Here is a 19562-nt window from a genome sequence, read left to right as displayed (position 1 = left end):
TCGTGTCTTACCCCTTCGTGGGGCTACACATTCCCTTCCTCCTCATATTTTCATGCACACAAGTTAACAACTGAAAAAGCGTAGAGTCATGACCTTATTTATTTACAAGCACAGGATAAGCCCCTAACCTCCCCCAAAGACTGAGCAACCCTACCCAGCCCAGTTAAATACTGCAACTGGGGGGGTAAAAAAAGTCGGGAGGAGGAATTAAGGGAAATACAGGAATAGGGGAACATATCCCACATTAAATAGTTATATACACATCAGTTCCTGTGGTTCTGTACAGAGCAGCGGCTGACCCCACCCCCACAGGACACAATGTGGGGAGAGGAGACTGAGGGTACTGAGGCCAGAGCCAACCTCTGGTGAAGTGCAATAGCAGCAGCAAAGTCCTAATGGTGCACAAGAGGGAGGGGAACCCCCAGGGCTACCCACCCCCACCCTGCCCTGGAATGTGTAAGGGACAGGAATGGCTCTCAGGGAGCACACAGGAAGGACAAGGCTGGAACCGTCTTTAGGGCCCAGTTTTAAGGGCAACGTTTTGCCTACTTCACCCTAGACACAGCAACCCTTGGAGGAAAGCAGATGGTCAGCAGTGCTCTTATCTGCCCCTCCAAACCTAAGTGAGGGCCTGGTTCCTTCCTACCTCTCCCCAGGGAAAAGGAAGGCAGCTGCTTGGCTTCCTTATAGAAGCCCCGGGAGCCTTTAACTACCCCAGGTCCCTTCGTAGTGTCACTGTCCCCACCAGGGAGGGGCCAGGCACAGTCTGTGGGTCATCAGGCTCAGGAGAAGTTCTGGACAGGGTGGCTGACCTTCATACAGGCCCAATAAAGGGCCCGGCCCAAACACAGCACAGCCAACAGGATGACAAATGCCCAGGCTGCATAGATGCCTCCATATCGCCGTGCATGCTTCCATGTGCCAAACTGATGAAGATAAGGAGGGAGAAGAAAAGAAAGATGGGGTTAATGTTGGTCTCCACTACCTCCTATTAGTTCTAAGAACAGTAATAACTCACGCTTCAGTCCTTGTTCCTTATCCACATGTAGCCACCCTCAGGGACCTTCTTAAAGGCAGAGCTGATCAGCTCCCTTCCCTTAGGTGTAACATACTCATCCCATCCCACACTGTATCTCAGTTTTTCTTAATATCTGACAACTGAGCCAGGTTTGCAAATAGCAACTCTTAAATTAAGAATTTCACTGTCCTATCCTCATCCTACAGAGAAAGGAAGGCTGTTTTTCACTCTTTTAGTAGTAATAAAGTCTGTTTGATCAGCCACTTTGCACTTTAGCTCATCCATATCTTAAAACAAAACAAACTAGTCCCCCAAGTTTCTTCCACTTTTTTTTAGGGTAGCAATTTCCCAAATCTTAGCCTATGGAGATGAGGCTGCAGAATGAAAGAGGTTGGGGCAAGGGTACTCACGGCAAGGCCAGTGGCAGTGACTGCCAAAAGCAAGCCAAGCAAGAAGCAGCAGATACATCTCTTACGTGGGTATCTGCGCCCAATAGATGACCTGTGGGGAGGGAAATAGAAATGGATGCTTTCTATGGCCTTATAGTTTTTACTCCATACATCAATAACCAGCTCAATCCCTAATCACTTACACTTTCCTGCAGTGAGGACAACGTGCCAAGGTGCGGTCTGTGAACTCTGTCCACTATGGAGAAAGAAAACGAAAATAATAGCACAAGCAGGGTCCCCCTCAATGAGAACCTTGGGGTGGGGATGCAGAACATGTTCCCATAGGACAGACCTTTCAGGGGTCATTACCATTACTCTAAGAAATATACTCGAAATGACTCTTAGTCTCCTTTCCCCTCCCCTTCCCAATACCCCTTCCTCACCAGAAAAGTATTCTTGCAATGTCCACAGATAACCCTGACACCCATGGGTTGGGGTTCTGGACTCAGAGGTCCGGGATGCACAGGCCCCAGGTTGATGATTCTTTTGCTATACAAAAGAAAAAGACTTGTATTTTCAAACTTGTGTTTGAAAAATGTTTAATCCTAAAAATCTTCACAGTCCCTGTTTCACATCCCCCACTCCCTGTCTATTAAGTCACTCGACTTCTCTGTACTTAAGATACTCTGTCCCCCAACTGTATACCCTCAAGAATCCTTGAGAAAGAAAGAGCACTGTTTAAACTTCGGGTCCCCAATTCCCCTCCGACCTCAGGATAACACACCCAGTCCCCAAGGCTCTCTATTCTCCGAAACGACATCATTTCATCTCAATATTTTTATTGAGAAATGAGAAAGACAGCTATAACATTCCTGAGGCACATGCTTCAATGCCTTTTCTCCTAAATAAACACTAGGCTCTCTCACCTTTACATTCTTTGTATACGCTCATCCTTTTTTGACTTTCCAGTTCCCCACTTAGGCCCTTCCCCACCTTATGCCTCTTACCAGTAGGGCCGAGGGCATGCAATCCGTTGGGATGTCACTTTGCAGATAAGGAGACAGTTACAGGGGCATCGAACATATTTTTTCCCTGGGGGTGCATTCTTGATTGGCTAGAGAATAATAGGGTCATCAGCAAGCAAACCTCTAATCCCAATCCCCTCCACTTCCCTCCAAAAACACTTTATGAGATCAGAAAAATAAGGTGCTAGCCAGGAAGGAGAAATAAAAGAAAGACTATATCATGAGATTTGCAAATAGGAACTAGGCTAGGTGTGAAAGTGAGAGAAAGTGAACATTAGCTTTGGTGAGTGGCTTCTGGGGAAATGGCTGTGTGAGACACCTGGAACTGAAACCTGGGTATCATCAAGAGCACTTGGCTAACAGCCGGAAGGTCAGGGTCTAGAACCAAGACATCAGAAAGAGGATCCAGGAAACAGGGCCCATTTCATAGATATGTATAACTCACGGTGGCTTCATTGCAGACACCACATTTGACTACATGCTGATGCATCTTGCCTTCCACGTTGATGAGAGATTGGCAGACTCGGCAGGTGATCATAGGGGCACTCCCACTGTCCGGGCTAGTTAAGGGTGAATAGGGGGGTGGGTCCTCCCCAGGCAACACGGCTGGATGCCCCTCGGGAAACGGGGGAAATGCTGGAGAGGAAGCAAATAGAAGGGCTGGGATCACTTACACCCCCACTGATGCTCCACGGTGGTAGGGAAGTCTTTCTGATCTTCAACCCTCTGACCAAGCTCGGAGGGCTTCTCATAATTGGCACTTCTATCAGGTTGCTCAGAACCCCCTTCCGTCCCTAGGCTGTGGTCGCGATTACGGAGGGAAGGAAGCCTCGCCCAGTCACAGGTGCAGCAGTCCCGCACCTAGCGACTGGGACCCGCCTCCGCCCTCGGTCCCGCCCCCTCCCCGGCTTTCAGAGTACCCCGGGGAGCACCTCGGACCCGCCCCGGCTTACCCTGGGGCGGGGCATGTTTACCGGCTCCGTACGGTGGTGCGGAGGGGGTCAGGCCTCCCCCGGGCCCAGCCCCACTCCCGCCGGGCCCCACTAAACCGTTGCCGCCCGCGCCACCGTCAATGGGCTCAGACAGCAGCGGGGAACGCTCTCCATCTGCCGCCATGGCCGCCACCGCCGCCTCCCGCTCAGGTCGGCGATCCGGCTCCCTTCGCCTCTGCCGTCGCCGCAGCCACCGCCACCGCCACCGCCGCTACCGGGTCCCCAGGGCGCCTGCGCGCCGCGCGCCCAGCTCACTCCGCAACCAGTGGCCTGCCCCGCCCCGTTCCGTCTAGCAGCACGTGATAGGCTATCCCCGCCCGGGTCATGCTATTATTCGCGTAGATAAACCAATTCCTGGTCCTGTGAAGGCAGCTCTCCTTTTCCACTGGGGAGCGACGCACAAACGTCAACTGTCACATGACCTGCCAGATGCTGCTGGGCTTGCAAAACCTGCACGTGACTAGAGGTTCTGCAAGCTATTGGGAGCGACGCCCATCGCGCTACCTCCAGACCAGGAGGTAGGGCTAGGCTGCGTCTGCTCAACTGGTCACGTGTTTCTGGAAGCTGCACGGTCCCTGTTGCTCTGCTCCTCATTGGTTCAAAGACACCACTAAAACACTTTTCTCCGGCTTTGCGTTATAGCTGGTTTCCTATTGGCTGGTGACTTTCCTTCTTTCGTCCTGTGATCCTAGCGGCGCAACTGCATTGGCCCGAACTTAGCGCCAGAACATGGGGGCGTGGCTTATGCATTTTAAAGGAGGCTGGGCGGGTGCAATAAAGGAGTGCGGAAGCTTGGGATCTTCTGAGCGGGGAGAAAATGGACGGTGGGGAACGGTAGACAAAGTTAGCTGTTCTACTCAAAGAAGTACCTTTAAAAAGTCAGAGTAATGATGTACCAGAAGGAAATGGATTAAAAAGTTAAGATTATCCCTCCAGCCTTTGTTGCTGGAGTTACTTTCAGGACAGGACACAAGACTGGGTTTTCCTGGAAGCTGTCCTTACAGAGCCCCGTCTTTCCCCATTGCTGATCAAATTGTTAAATTATCTTTTCATTAGTGTCTCCACTACTAGAAGATTTCATCGTTTTACTAAAAAAAAAAAAAAAAAAAATTCAATAGAGATGGGGTCTTGCCTATGCTGGACTCAAACTCCTGAGTTTGATCTCCCGCCTAAGCCTTCCCAGTAGCTGGGACTACAGGGACAAGCCACCGTGCTTTTACTCAATTTTATGACCACCAACCTTTAACATACGCACAAGTTTGTAGATTGCATTAATCAAATACAAGGTTATTTTCGTCACCTTATTTGACAGATGGGACAGTCTTTAGACCTGTCTCAACTTTGCTTCCAGCAAAGGGGCAGTGCCTCCTCCCCTACCTGAAGTCTCGTGTGGTCTTTATGGGCGCCTGAACCACACCTGGATTTTTTCCCAAGTCATAGCCCAAACTGGGACTGCTTTAAATATGGGAAGCAACAAGGAATTGATAAAAACAATAAACCCCGAGGAGGTCCATTATCAGTCTGGCTAGCAGACTCTCCACTAAGAAAGGAAGTGCATCAAAGAAAGTACAGCCAGCCCCAAATATGTAATAACAAAGGAACTGCAGATGTCCCAGCACTTGGCTGCTACAGGGGCTGGAGACTTCACCTAGGTCCTGATTTTTTTAGACAGGGTTTTCTCAGGCCAACTTCTACTTGGAAGCTAGTAACCTTCGACCAGTTAGATAAGAGCCCCTAACGGACACTTAAAGAAGTAAGGAAGCTCCAGATACAAAATAGGGAAGAGGTTGCAGCTCCATAGAGGGAGGCCAGTCTGCTGCTTTTTCTGCTGTTTGTGGCACACAGACGCTCAAGCATTGTCTGGGGTTGGAGTAGGATCCATTATTTGCGCCCTAGTTACACATATATTCCAAAAACTGTCCTAAAAATATTTTTTAAATATCTACACTTTGTGAAAGACACTCCTTAAAAAAGCTTACACTCTGGGTAGGGAGACAGAATAGTGTAAACATTGACAGTATAACATATCAGGTCAGGAGTGGTGGCTCATGCCTGTAATCCCGGTGTTTTGGGAGGCTGAGGTGGAGGATTGCTTGAGCCCAGGAGTTCAAGGTTACAATGAGCCATGATCTCAACCTGGGCAACAGAGCAAGATCCTGTCTCAAAAAAAAAAAAAAAATCAGCACTAGTATTTTATTACATGGAAAAATATCAATACTAGAAATTCATGATACAGCACATGCTTCATAATAAAAGAATTAAACAATGTAATTCAAGTTCAAGAAAAGAAGAGATCACTTCTAGCTAGAGCAGCCAGAGACAACTTCTAAAACATAAAGAAAAATGAGTATTGTGCATGGATAACTAGGATCTGAGCTCTGTGTTTAGTAGATCAATAGGCAGAAAAATGCAAAAAGTAATCATAATATTTAGAACTTGCTCACAGTTAATAAAGCATTTTTTTTTTTTTTTGAGACAGAGTCTCACTCTGTTGCCAAGCTGGAGTGCAGTGGTGTGATCTCTGCCCACCTCCCGGGATCAAGCGATTCTCCTGCCTCAGCCTCCCGAGTAGTTGAGATTACAAGTGTGTGCCACCACACCCAGCTAATTTTTGTATTTTTAGTAGAGATGGGGTTTCACCATGTTGGCCAGGATGGTCTCCATCTCTTGAACTCGTGATTCACCCGCCTCGGCCTCCCAAAGTGCTGGGATTACAGGCGTGAGCCACTGTGCCCGGCCAATAAAGCACATTCATAATTATATTCATTTTATTTCAGAACCCACTGTGATATGGACAGGGAAGGCAAGACTATATCTTTATTTTACAGATGTGGAAACAGGCTGTGTAAACTGGAGTCATTTAAGCTAAGTGACAGATTGAAATGGAGCTCTAAATCCCCGTCTTCTGACTTATGATCTAATATTTTACATCCAAATAATTTGATAGGTAGATTGAAAGGGGCAGAAGCACAGAAGTGGCAGAGAGAAGGTGCTTGGGATGAGCCCCCTTTTATGCTAAATGCCTAGAACATAGAAGCTGCTTGATAGATGGCTCTCTAATTAACTAATGAAGTAACTTAAGCCCCATCTTGGGATAAATTTGCTGGGTACTGAACAATATTGTTAGCTGCAGTTGCAAGTAGGGAGGATATTCAGCTGGGGCACTACAGGGTGGCTGGCATTGGTTGTTTATGGCGCCATTGGTTCTGATTGGTTGGTACCTGTATTATACAGATAAGTCATTTTAATATTATCTCTGGTAAATATTGAGTGTCTCAGGTATTGCCTGATTTTTACCTATGGGGTGGGATCTTCTCACTTAGATTGAGAACAGTTAGGCTATTGAGGTGTATTAATTTGCTAGGACATAAAAAACACTACAGATAGCATAAACGACAAACATTTATTTTCTCACAGCTCTGGAGTCTGGAAGCCCAAGATCAAGATATTGGCAGGTTTGCTTTCTCCTGAGGCTTCTCTCCTTAGCTTACAGATGGCCACCTTCTCACTGTGGCATAAATGGCCTTTTCTCCTCACACATTTTTGCTTTCTCTTCCTCTTTCTCTTCTTTTTCCGTGCTTTAAGAAACAGGGTCTCACTCTGTCACCCAGGCAGGAGTGCAGTGGTGCAGTCATAGTCTATGGCGGCCTTGAACTCCTGGGCACAAGCAATCCTGCCACCTCAGTCTCCCAAGTAGCTGGGATGACAGGTGCATGCCACCATGCCTAGCTAATATTTTAATTTTTTGTAGAGACAGGGTCTCACTATGTTGCCCAGGCTGGTCATTGGTCTCTAACTCCTGGGCTCAAGTGATCCTCTTGCTTTGGTGTCCAAGTGCTGGGATTACAGGTGAGCACCACTCTGCCTGGCCTCTCTTCTTATGAGAACAACAGTCTTATTGGATTGTGGCCCCACCATTATGACCTCATTTAAACTTAATTACCTTTTTAAGGGACTTTTCTCCAAATTTAGTCACAATGAGGGTTAGAGCGTCAACATAAGAATTTGGGGGAACACACTTCAGTGTGTTATATAATAGAATATAAAGACACTGTGAAGATTTCAAAGCATTTTTTTCTTTAGATTTCCAACAAAGTGATAACTAGTACAGTACATGGCCAGAGGATGGGGTGAAAAACATCTGCTTGGCTTCAATGACCCAAAGTGTCCCAATCTGATTTCTTTTTTTTCACATATTCCACATGCCCTATTTCTTTTTTCCTCTTTCCTGAAGTGGTAATTTACCACCTGTGTGAAAACAACACAATCCCTTACTGCATTTCAAAGGCACAGAAAGTTTCTGGTAATGTGCAGAGTGAGTTAACTAAGACGAGGGGTAGTTTGCCGGGGGTTGGGTGGGATTGGGTAGGGTGTGACCTGGTTTTAAAGAATTAATTTACGTTAATTACACTGGGACTTTGCTCCCTTGTGCTCCTTGCTCTTCCTGGGCCTCAGTTCTTTGCTCTTTCCTTTAGGGAATTCCTGGCTTCCCTTTCTAGGAGCCAAGGTCTTTGGAATAGAGGGTGGTAGGCCAGTCCTTTATCTCTGCTCTGTTCTTCCTGCCACTGAGTGAGGCACAGATGAAAGTCTCACTCTTGGAAAAGAGAAATAAAAGTGATCCCTATAACAGAAAGAGAAGGACTGGATGTGGTAGTTCATGCCCATAATCCCAGTACTTTGGGAGGCTGAGGTGGGAGGATCACTTGAGCCCAGGAGTTTGAGACCAGCCTGGGCAACATGAAGATACCCCATCTCTAAAAAAATAAAAATAAAAAATAGGCGAATGCGGTGGTGCGTGCCTATAGTCCTAGCTACTTGGGAGGCAGAGGAAAGAGGATCGCTTGAGCCTAGGAGATTGAGGCTGCAGTGAGCTGAGGTTGAGCCACTATAATACTCCAGCCTGGGTGGCAGAGCGAGACCCTATCTAAAAACAAACAAACAAACAACAACAACAACAAAAAAAAAAAAACAGGGAAAAACCCTAAAATGTTTTAATTTCAGTAATTGGAGAAAATGGAAGACCAAAGATTATGGTGATAAGGGGAGTAGATATTTTATTTTATTTTTTGAGATAGGGTCTCACTCTGTCACTCAGACTGGAGTGCAGTGGCGCCATCACAGCTCACCGCAGCCTTGACTTCCTGGGCTCGGGTGATTCTCCTGCCTCAGCCTCCCTAGTAGCTGGGACCACAGATGCCACCACACCTGGCTAATTTTTGTATTTTTTGTAGAGGTGGGACTTCACCATGTTGCTCAGGCTGGTCTCAAACTCCTGGGCTCAAGTAATCCTCCTGTCTTGGCCTCCCAAAGTGCTGGGATTACAGGTCTGAGGCACTGTGCCTGGCCAGGGATAGATATTTTTAAAACCGCATATTTAGCTTGTGATCTAGAGAGAATAAGAGATCTCAGTTGAGAGGGCAGGAATAAAATATGTTCCACAAGGCAATACTGAGTGACTTAGAACCTATTCCTGCCACTTTTTTTTAGTTCCCTTGATCTTGCGGGTGGAGGGTAAGTGTGTTACTAAGTATGTTCCTGGACAAGGAGTCCCTCTGAAGATAGAAGTGATGAGAAGATAGAAGAAAAGGTAATAAGGCATTAATGAACTCTAATCACCCTAAGACTGATGATTGTCTGGTTCCTGTCTATAGGAATGCTACAGGAACTCTTTTACCCTAAAAGTAAATAATAAAGCACAGTTCCAGTTTCTTTTATGTGGATACAAGGTAGCAGTGACTAGAAAAGATAAGAGCAGTGCTGTGCTCTAGCATAAAAACGTAATTATGCTATGCAATATGGTAGCCACTAACCACATGTGGCTATAGAGAAGTTACAATGTAATTAGTATGGTTAGGTAACTGAATTATTTTTATTATATTTCATCTTAATTAATTTTATTACTTTTAAATAGCCACACATGGCTAGTGCCTTCTGTTTTGAACAGTGTGGGATTCATTAGTATTGATAGGCTGGATATACCTCTAGTTTTTATTTTGATTCAATTTATGGTTAGGTGAGTCTAGAAAGAACAAAAGAGAAAGAGACAATGGAGATTAATAATAATAGCCAGCATTTAATGTGTGCTTATTATATAGCCAGGCATTTACCTAAACATGTAAAAGGTATTCTGTATAATCCTTGCAAAAATAGTACGATTATTGCTATTTTACAGATGAAAAAATTGAAGCCTAATAAGAATTTTACTTGCCTAGAATCACACGAGTAAATAAGGGGTGAAGATGGCATTCATACACAGGTAGTTTTATTAGAGGCCATTCATTTACACTACATAGATTCAGGAATGAGGTGGCATGGAGTGACTGGGGCCATGGTTCCCAAACTCTGTGCCAAAGTACAAGCTCACAAGGGTATTGTGGAATATTTTTAATTTTCAAAGGAAACACAGCAATATTTTATATTTCTTAAACACTGTGTGACCTATTAACTTGAGGTGATTCACAGTTGGAACATTAGATTGTGCTACATTCCTTTCGATGACAATATATCTGGCCGGATGTGGTAGCCCATGCCTATACTCTCAGCACTTTGAGAGGCCGAGGCGGGCAGATCAATTGAAGTCAGGAGTTCAAGGCCAACTTGGCCAATATGGCAAAACACCATCTCTACTAAAAATACAAAAATTAGCCAGGCATGGTGGCAGGCACCTGTAATTCCAGCTACTCAGGAGGCTGAGGCAAAAGAATGGCTGAAACCCAGGCGGCAGAGATTGCAGTGAGGCAAGATCATGCCACTGTACTCCAGCCTGGGTTACAGAGTGAAACCCTGTCTCAAAAAAATATATATATATAAAGACAACATATCTTTACAAAAGATGGTTTTAGAAGGTCCCTCTGATAAAAATTAAGTATTAAGTAAAAAAAAAAAAGTACTGTGTAAAAATCAGCATGGAACAGAAAATGAGGGTGGCAGCATTGGATTCCTGCATGTGAGAAGTTGAGTAGTGCCAAACAGATGTACATATCCCATAAGTAACTGTTTGTGGTTATTTAAGAATGAAATTTTTTTTTCAATTTGTGTGCATTGTTATTTTCAAAGTGCTAGTAAGTTCTCAGGAACCAGCTACTCACTCTGTTGCCCAGGCTGGAGTGCAATGGTGTGATCTCAGCTCACTGCAACCTCCACCTCCCGGGTTCAAGCCATTCTCCCTGCCTCAGCCTCCCAAGTAGCTGGGATTACAGGCGCCTGCCACCACGCCCAGCTAATTTTTTGTATTTTTAGTACAGATGGGGTTTTGCCTTGTTGGCCAGGCTGGTCTCCGACACCTGACCTCAGGTGATCCACCCACCTCGGCCTCCCAAAGTGCTGGGATTACCGGCGTGAGCCACCGCGCCTGGCCTTTATATATAAATTTTTTTAATTTTTTAAATTAAAAATTAAATGTAAATTTAATGTAAAAATGTAAATTAAATGTAAAAATTAAATTATAAATGTGGGCAGAAGAAATAGTTGTATTCTACCAAAGACACGCTATTTATGTTATATTCTGGTACCCCTGTATTCTGATAGCAGAATTTTCTTCGTGGGAGGAGTCCTCTAGTTACCTGAATTGCTTGGATCAATATTGCGCAGATCAAGGGATTATCTGTGTCCCTACCCACCAAATCCATCCTTATCCTTTCTGTCGGCATCTAGGACCCCGGAATTCTTGCCTGAGAACTTTTTATTCTCCCGGTCTGGGCCTGGATGTGCTCTCCTAAACCCTGTATCCTCCAAGTTAGCACTGTTGCCAGGGGCGACCCAGCTTCCCTTGTCCAGGGAGCAACTCAGACACATAACAGCAACTCACACAGAATAAAAACTTCATTTTTATTCTGGGGTTGTACAATCTAAGGTATGAAATTTTTCCTTTTTGAATCTCTCACGGTTTGCTATTGACACAGCTGGAATGAGGTTGCAAGGAGAGGGCTGGGGGCTCTCCTCCCTACTTCTAGCCCTATTTCCGCGTAGGCCTTCTTGCTGGGAACTCCTGCCCTGCGGACTGGAATGGGTACGGAGATGAAATGCTGGGTGCGCTCCGGCTCCCCGCGCCCGCCCCGGGGGAGAAGGTTTAGGGCTGGGAGGAACTCTGATTAGGTTTACAGCCCAGGTTCAGCCGATTGAATTAGGGTGTGTCACCATGGAGACAGGGCCGGCCCGCGTGCTCGCTTGCCATTGGCTGGGGACTCCAGGGCAAGGGATATAAGCCAGAGCCTAGAACAGTGAGCCAACTGTGCGAACCAGACCCGGCAGCCTTGCTCAGTTCAGTATAGCGGAGCGGATCCGAGCGGATCGGAGCGGATCGGAGCACACCGGAGCAGGCTCATCGAGAGGGCGTCTGCGAGACCATGGAGAACGGGTGAGGAGGGCACCAGGCCCGCAGGACCCTTGGGGAGGGGCAGGTGCTGTGAGACCCGGGAACCTGGCACAGTGGGCACACTGGGCCCAGAGGGAGCTGGGGGAGCTGGGGGAGGGAGCGAGCGCCCAGGGGATGCAGAGAGGCCTGGCACTGAGCCTAGTGTCGGGAGCAAGGCGGCAGAGTCATGCGGCAGCCAGCGCGGGCAGGGACGCACGCGGATCGAGCTGGGGTGGCGCCACCGGAGCAGGAAGGGGACAGGTCGGTGCGGTCTAAGCTACTCCGTAAAAGCAGCCGTTGTGTGTCTCCGTGTGTGTGTTAGGGGAACAAGTGGAGAGTGAGTATATGTATATATCCCTCACTCCATACCAGGAGGAGGTCTCCTCACCCCCTGCGCTCTTCATAAATTCCCATGCTAGGGTCTGGGTGGGTCTGGGTAAAGCTGCGAGGTACTTTTGGTGCTCAAATTCGGAGTTCCTCCTTTAGAGGCAAGATTACTGACCTCCTTTGCCAGTTGCACTCCTCCCTTCCTTCCAGACTGGAAGTATGATTAACTCGGTGGGAACTGACTGCTAAGTGGAGACGGAAATCAGTCACCGAACTGAGCAACACTCCTCTGCTCACTTCCCCCACCCCACGCCTTTGAAAACTCTTCTCTCGGCTTGGGTCCTGGATATCCCAGTCCAAGTGACCTGCATTAGGCATCACAGTTGCTTTTGGATGCCCAGGGAGCCAGGGTGTTCTTGCGGGAACTGATAGCCAATGAGGAAGTGCTATGAGATGTAGCTAGACATGCCATGTGGCGGCAGCTTCACACATTCATTTCCTTTGCACCTTTTGAGGATGCCATTTGATTAACATTTTACCATCTTAATTGCTTCTCTCCATTGTCCTGTGGCTCCGTTGACCAGCCCCCAACCTACCTGATCCAACTGCTTCCCTGAGGGTAGCCTGGTGTATTGTGCAATCATGTCTGGTTTCCCGGGCTCTGCTTTCGAAGTAAAAAATTTCCTGTGAAAGCTTGGTTAGTTATGTTCAGCTCTGTCACACCTCATTGCCGCCTCTGAAAGCAACGTTTGGTCTTCCCAGATGGATGTGAGAGAACTGGACTTGGAACTGGGAGAAAAGTAACACGGGTTGATTCTTGCTAGTGTAGGGGTTCTGGGTAAGTGCCCTTAGGTTTCTGAAGAGCAAAGATCCTCGGTGGAGAGAAAGGAAACTGGGAGGAGGCAGGGAGGCGGAAGGACAGGAAGAAGACCACAGGCAGGTGGAAAGCAGGAGAAAGGTTCAAATACTTTGTGTAACAGAGCCATAGGTCTTTGGAGGTTGTTAGCAAGTATTCAATTCATTTTCAGATTGAGCCTATAAGGTAGATGGGGCCAATTTACATCCCTTGTTTATACCTGAGAAAATAATTTAAAGCACAAATTACATGCCTAAAAAGACAATATTGGGACTAGAATCTAGGTTGAATTCTGCTTCCCTCCAGACCAGCAATTCCTAAACCTGGTTTTATTTTATTTTTATTTATTTATTTTGGAGTCAGAGTCTCGCTCTGTCTCCCAGGCTGGAGTGCAGTGGAGCGATCTTGGCTCACTGCAGCCTCTGCCTCCCGGGTTCACACCATTCTCCTGCCTCAGCCTCCCGTGTAGCTGGGACTACAGGCGCCCGCCACCACGCCCGGCTAATTTTTTTTTTTTTTTTTTTTTGGTATTTTTAGTAGAGACGGGGTTTCATCTCTACTAAAGGTCAGGGATGGTCTCGATCTCCTGACCTCGTGATCCGCCCACCTCGGCCTCCCAAAGTGCTGGGATTACAGGCATGAGCCACCGCGCCCAGCCCCTAAACCTGGTTTTAAAATCAAAATTACATGGGCTTCAGAATCTGTTTTTTGTGGGGGTTTTTTGTGTTTTTTTTGTTTGTTTGTTTTTTATATAGGGTCTCACTCTGTCACCAGGCTGGAGTGCCAGAATCTGTTTTTCTAACAAGCTTCAGCTGAGAATTTGTGTAGTCCTGGTTTAACCTTTGACAACCAGTACTGTGGACTGGGTCTGCTTTTTTGTACAGCAGTTTATCTAGTTTTTTGTCTGGAATTAACCCCCTTGTGATCCAGGGAGCTAAGAATGGCACGTAGACCTCTACCAGGGGTGTTCCCATTGTGTTTTATTGGTTAAAACAAAAAACAAATGAAGCCCTTAAGTCTTTGGCTGAGGAAGGAACTGGAGGGATGAGGGTTCAAAAGGAAATTTGAGTTTCTCTCTGCCTTCATAGTAGTTGGTCTTAATTACATTTTGAATGTCTTTGGGGAATAGGTAAGGTAATAAGGGGGATTTTACTAGGTGGGCACCACCCTCAGGAAGGGCTTAATCCCATTTTGAGTACTCTTCTTGGGCTCCCTCCTGGCCAAGCCCTTTTACCCTCCCTAATTTGATTATTTCCTTGCACTTCCCTGTAGACTCTGGCCCCTTCCTCTCTAAACCTTTGTCATAAGGATAAGTATGCAGCTTGCCAGTGTTCAGTGTATCCAACACTGGAGTTGGGTCTGTTAGTAGAAACAGGCTTTATTAACTTTTGCCAGGCTCTAGAATGGAGGTAGTTTCATATCAGACTTGTAGTGGGCTTGATTCAGAAAGAAGGGTGGCTGAGTAGATGGGAGAGCATAGTATAGCCTTTCCCTCTGTGCCAGCTTCTCCGTCCCTGCTGCCTCGGTATACCTGCCAGCCTTTTTGCACCGAAGGTCGTTTGTCTGTGATGCCCTTGGAATGGGAGCAGAATTCACCTTGATATTTTTTCTCCCCCAGATACACATATGAAGATTATAAGAACACTGCAGAATGGCTTCTGTCTCACACTAAGCACCGACCTCAAGTTGCAGTAATCTGTGGTTCTGGATTAGGAGGTCTGACTGATAAATTAACTCAGGCCCAGATCTTTGACTACAGTGAAATCCCCAACTTTCCCCGAAGTACAGGTACTGGCAAGCGAAAGTGGGGAATGGGACTGAGGGATGTTCTTGGAATTCTGTGGAACACAACCAAGGAGGCCAGTGTTTCTACTCCTTGACCTAGCATTTCACTGAAGACAAATGTTGTAAGAGAGGAGAAAAGCCCACCATGAGTGAGAGTGACTTTAGGAGATTCCTCTAGCAGACATCCCATAAGAGACAGGGCATGTGTGTGTCAGTGGACTGAGGCTAAGACTCGGAAGAGGGCCAGGTGACAGGGGCCAAGTAAAGGGCAAGGGTTGTTTATTTGGTTTACGTAATGTCTCAAATAACTAACTTCTGTTGGTTTATTTATTAATTTTTAAGATTTCTATCTTCTTTTCCCTGGAGAGTTAAGAATTTTTTTAAGACCTGTCAGCAGGAAAAGACCTTTAATAGCTATTTTTTAAAACTCTTTGACACAAGACTGGGAGAGCAGAGGGAGAAGGTGAGGGAAATATTAACAGAGGGTGTGTGAAGGGCATACTTCTCTAAGGGAGATAGTAGTGACGCTGGCTCCACTGGCCACTCCTACCCCCAGTGCGAAGGGCACTGCATTAAATGATAAGTGGCTTAGTTTTTTTAAGCTTATCAACATGTTTATTTTTTATACTCCACTTGGGTTTCCTTTGTCAACTTTATTACTGTTTTTGTTTTGTTTTGTTTTTTTGCATAAGCTCCTCTATCTTTGAGAATTTCTCAGCTCTTCCTCTTGGTTCTGGTCCCTCTCCCATTCCCTAAGGGATAGGTTGGCCGTCTATTAGAAGAGACTGCCAGATAAAAGAAATGGTAATAATGGCTGTTATGTCTGTGGGGAGTTATCTTTGCACTCCCACGCACCCCTCCATGGGCATGTGTTCCCATAGGACTGTTCCGTGGGTCATAAGGAAAGAGACTTGCAAGCGTTCAAATTCTTTCCCCCTTGTTCAGTAGCCTCTTCTTTAAGAAGCCAGAGTAAGTATACTATGAGCTTGCTTGCTGGACTGAGGAGGCAGGTAATTAAGTTAGGGCAATAGATAAGAATACATGTTTTGAGAACTTTGAAAAATTTGAAGAGGTCTATAATTACTGCATTCACTGTACTCACTTTATTTTGAAACAGTCTCGCTCTGTCACCCAGGCTCGAGTGTAGTGTTGTGATCTCGGCTCACTGCAACCTCCACCTCCCAAGTTCAAGAGATTCTCCCACCTCAGCCTCCCGAGTAGCTGGGATTACAGGCGTGCGCCACCACACCTGGCTAATTTTTGTATTTTTAGTAGAGATGAGGTTTCACCATGTTGGCCAGGGTGGTCTTGAACTCCTGGCCTCTTGATCCGCCTGTCTTGAGCTCCCAAAGTGCTGGGACTACAGGTGTGAGGCACCGCACCTGGCCTATTTTTAATTGTAATTTTTATAGATTTACAGGGGTACAATGCAGTTTTGTTATATGGATATACTGCATAGTGGTGAAGTCTGTGCTTTAGTGTAACCATCACCTGAGCAGTGAACGTTGTACTTATTAGGTAATTTCTCATCCCTCATCCCCATCCCACTTTCTCACCTTTCCGAGTCCCCAGTGTCTATTATTTCACTCTGTAAGTCCATACGTACACATTTGGTTCCCACTTATAAGTGAGAACATGTAGTATTTAATCTTCCATTTCTGAGTATCTACTTTTTTTTGCTCACTTTTTACTCTCTGGCAGTATGGCTTGTATTATCTTGAAATTTCTTTAAAAAGCCCTTCCTTCTTTGTGTGTTCATGCTGAACATGCTGAACACACCCCATATCTCTAATCTCGGGTTGTATTTGTATAATTATGAGTAATGCATGGCTCTCTCACCAGACTTAAACTTTCTGAAAGCAGAGATAATAATGAGTCTTTTACTTAATTACAACCTAACATTTTGAGCAGAGCGAGTAACTCACAGTAGGTGCTCAATGGATATGTGTTGCATGAAAATATAATCCCATTCATTTCTCTTTCTGTTTTGTATACAGTGCCAGGTCATGCTGGCCGACTGGTGTTTGGGTTCCTGAATGGCAGGGCCTGTGTGATGATGCAGGGCAGGTTCCACATGTATGAAGGGTACCCACTCTGGAAGGTAATTCAGGGGGATAGGCCCGGTTGGATCTGGAAGAGGCAGGAGAGAACTATCTAGCCTCTTTCGCTACCTAGCTATCTGGGCTAGGTGGATTTTTGGTCCTCTCCTTCCTTTCTTTCACGATGTATGTCATGCATTTCAGTGTAGCTGAATTAATGAAATTTTGTAAATTTTTTTCTGATCTTTTGCTTCGAAGGTGACATTCCCAGTGAGGGTTTTCCACCTTCTGGGTGTGGACACCCTGGTAGTCACCAATGCAGCAGGAGGGCTGAACCCCAAGTTTGAGGTTGGAGATATCATGCTGATCCGTGACCATATCAACCTACCTGGTTTCAGTGGTCAGAACCCTCTCAGAGGGCCCAATGATGAAAGGTATGTATGTTACTCCGTTTTTTTTAGGTGGGTAGGATTTAAAGACTTCTCTAGGAGCTGTGGGAGAATTTTTAAAATTCCGTTTATGTGAGATAATTCAACCTGTGTCCTAGGTTTGGAGATCGTTTCCCTGCCATGTCTGATGCCTACGACCGGACTATGAGGCAGAGGGCTCTCAGTACCTGGAAACAAATGGGGGAGCAACGTGAGCTACAGGAAGGCACCTATGTGATGGTGGCAGGCCCCAGCTTTGAGACTGTGGCAGAATGTCGTGTGCTGCAGAAGCTGGGAGCAGACGCTGTAGGTGAGAAGGGGAATTTGGCTGGAAGCTTGAAGAGGGAGGGGTTGAGCAAAATGGGAAGGGGAAGGAGTAGGAAATAACAGGCCTCATTGGACTGAGAGGATCTGATTTCAGGGAAGGGTGAATTAAACTGACTTATTGAAATACAAACTGGTGAGATTTGGTGTAGCATCAAATCTCCCTACGAAGCACCAAGAGGTTAACAGCTGCAGTGCTAATGAATGATCTATCCATGATTTGATGACTGTTTTTTGAGACGGAGTGTCGCTCTGTTGCCCAGGCTGGAGTGCAGTGGCATGATCTCGGCTCACTGCAACCTCCGCCTCCCAGGTTCAAGCAATTCTCATGCCTCAGCCTCCCAAGTAGCTGGGATTACAGACGTGTGCCGCCACGCCCAGTTAATTTTTGTATTTTTAGTAGAGACAAGGTTTCACCATGTTGGCCAGGCTGGTCCTTGAACTCGCGACCTCAGGTAATCCGCCCATCTTGGCCTCCTAAAGCGCTGGCATTACAGGTGCGATGCACTGTGCCTGGCCAATTTGATGACTGTTTCTAAGAATTCTAAAAAATTCACTATAGCCACCTTCTGTACCTCTAGCTGGAAGATGGAACTGTATCATTAGGATTGAGTTCAAAATTGCCACAAATATAGAAATGTAGGATTGTATTGGTAATTTTAAGAAATGTGTATTTATTTTAGGCAATACAGAAGATAATTTAGCTGCTTCTTTGGATTTGTTTTAGGTGGGGCCTTGCTCTGTTGCCAAGGTTGGAGTGCAGTGGCACCATCTCTAGCTCACTACAGTTCTGACTGCCTGGGCTCAAACAATCCTCCCACCTCAGCCTCCTGAGTAATGGGGACCACAGGCGTACACTACCACACCTGGCTAATTTTATTTATTTTTTGAGCCAAAGTCTCTTTATGTTGCCCAGGCTGGTCTCAAACTCCCTGGCTCAAGACATCCTCCTTCCTTGGCCTCCCAATGTACTGGGATTACAGGTGTGAACCACTGCACCCGGCCATCTTTGGATGTTTTTTGAGATTTTTAATTCTTGTTGAACGTGAGGCTAAAGGGCAAGGAAAAGAGTTATTTGAGGATCCTGACAGTTGGTTTCCATGTTTCTCACTATCAGGCATGAGTACAGTACCAGAAGTTATCGTTGCACGGCACTGTGGACTTCGAGTCTTTGGCTTCTCACTCATCACTAACAAGGTCATCATGGATTATGAAAGCCTGGAGAAGGCCAACCATGAAGAAGTATTAGCAGCTGGCAAACAAGCTGCACAGAAATTGGAACAGTTTGTCTCCGTTCTTATGGCCAGCATTCCACTCCCTGACAAAGCCAGTTGACCTGCCTTGGAGTCGTCTGACATCTCCCACACAAGATCCAAGTAGCTGCTACCTTCTTTGGCCCCTTGCTGGAGTCATGTGCCTCTGTCCTTAGGTTGTAGCAGAAAGGAAAAGATTCCTGTCCTTCACCTTTCCCACTTTCTTCTACCAGACCCTTCTGGTGCCAGATCCTCTTCTCAAAGCTGGAATTACAGGTGTGAGCATAGTGAGACCTTGGCGCTGCAAAATAAAGCTGTTCTTATTCCTGTTCTTTCTTACACAAGAGCTGGAGCCCATGCCCTACCACACATCTGTGGAGATGCCCAGGATTTGACTTGGGCCTTAGAACTTTGCATAGTAGCTGCTACTAGCTCTTTGAGATAATACATTCCGAGGGGCTCAGTTCTGCCTTATGTAAATCACCAGAGACCAAACAAGGACTAATCCAATACCTCTTGGATTTTATTTAATGTCATAATGTTCTCAGAATAAAGAGAATGATGAAATAATTTCATTTTTTTGTGTAACTTGGTATGGGGCTGGGGCACAGACCAAGACTGACATGAAAGGATGTGAGATCGCATGTCTTGTGTGACTATCTGCTTCTCAGACAAGTAGTTAGGAACTGAGATGAGATAGTATGTGAGTGCAGCAAAGGATGAAGAAGGGCAAAATGATGAAAGATGAGGTGGAAAGAGGTTATGAGATGGTA

The 19562-nt window shown here is 46.1% G+C and overlaps 2 protein-coding genes across 3 annotated transcripts; one reads left to right on the top strand and one right to left on the bottom strand.

The window, feature by feature from the left end:
- Positions 1 to 81: 81 nt before the first annotated feature.
- Positions 82 to 3873, bottom strand: PIP4P1 (phosphatidylinositol-4,5-bisphosphate 4-phosphatase 1). 2 transcript variants are annotated; one of them, XM_004054824.4, is made up of 7 exons: positions 3386 to 3873; positions 2878 to 3068; positions 2415 to 2521; positions 1851 to 1956; positions 1611 to 1663; positions 1429 to 1519; positions 82 to 926 (listed from the first exon to the last, which is right to left on the bottom strand). In XM_004054824.4, exons 1-7 carry the CDS (start codon positions 3546 to 3548, stop codon positions 783 to 785), a joined length of 855 nt encoding a protein of 284 aa, XP_004054872.1. In that variant the 5' UTR covers positions 3549 to 3873; the 3' UTR covers positions 82 to 782. The 2 variants fall into 2 exon arrangements, with proteins under 2 accessions (XP_004054872.1, XP_004054871.1); XM_004054823.4 differs by having other exon boundaries at positions 3407 to 3869.
- A 7204-nt stretch (positions 3874 to 11077) lies between these two features.
- Positions 11078 to 19359, top strand: PNP (purine nucleoside phosphorylase). Its single transcript, XM_019009585.4, has 6 exons — positions 11078 to 11780; positions 14579 to 14748; positions 16743 to 16846; positions 17043 to 17218; positions 17332 to 17522; positions 18654 to 19359. The coding sequence occupies exons 1-6, from the start codon at positions 11770 to 11772 to the stop codon at positions 18869 to 18871; spliced, it is 870 nt and encodes a 289-aa protein (XP_018865130.1). The 5' UTR covers positions 11078 to 11769; the 3' UTR covers positions 18872 to 19359.
- The last annotated feature ends 203 nt before the right edge of the window (positions 19360 to 19562 follow it).

Source organism: Gorilla gorilla, chromosome 15 (assembly GCF_029281585.2).
Source record: "Gorilla gorilla gorilla isolate KB3781 chromosome 15, NHGRI_mGorGor1-v2.1_pri, whole genome shotgun sequence".
Taxonomy (NCBI): Eukaryota; Metazoa; Chordata; class Mammalia; order Primates; family Hominidae; genus Gorilla; species Gorilla gorilla.
Note: the sequence above shows the minus strand (reverse complement) of the source record. Positions and strands in the feature narration are given on the sequence as shown.

Excerpts from the sequence above, each read along its gene's own strand:
- PNP (XM_019009585.4), top strand. Across the intron at positions 14,749-16,742 it reads CAACTTTCCCCGAAGTACAG|TGCCAGGTCATGCTGGCCGA; the intron begins GTACTGGCAAGC and ends TTTTGTATACAG. Across the intron at positions 17,523-18,653 it reads GCTGGGAGCAGACGCTGTAG|GCATGAGTACAGTACCAGAA; the intron begins GTGAGAAGGGGA and ends TCTCACTATCAG.
- PIP4P1 (XM_004054824.4), bottom strand. The coding sequence starts at position 3,548 with ATGGCGGCAGATGGAGAGCGTTCCCCGCTGCTGTCTGAGCCCATTGAC. Across the intron at positions 3,069-3,385 it reads TAAACATGCCCCGCCCCAGG|CATTTCCCCCGTTTCCCGAG; the intron begins GTAAGCCGGGGC and ends CTTCCTCTCCAG. Across the intron at positions 1,664-1,850 it reads ATTGCAAGAATACTTTTCTG|TGGACAGAGTTCACAGACCG; the intron begins GTGAGGAAGGGG and ends CTTTCTCCATAG.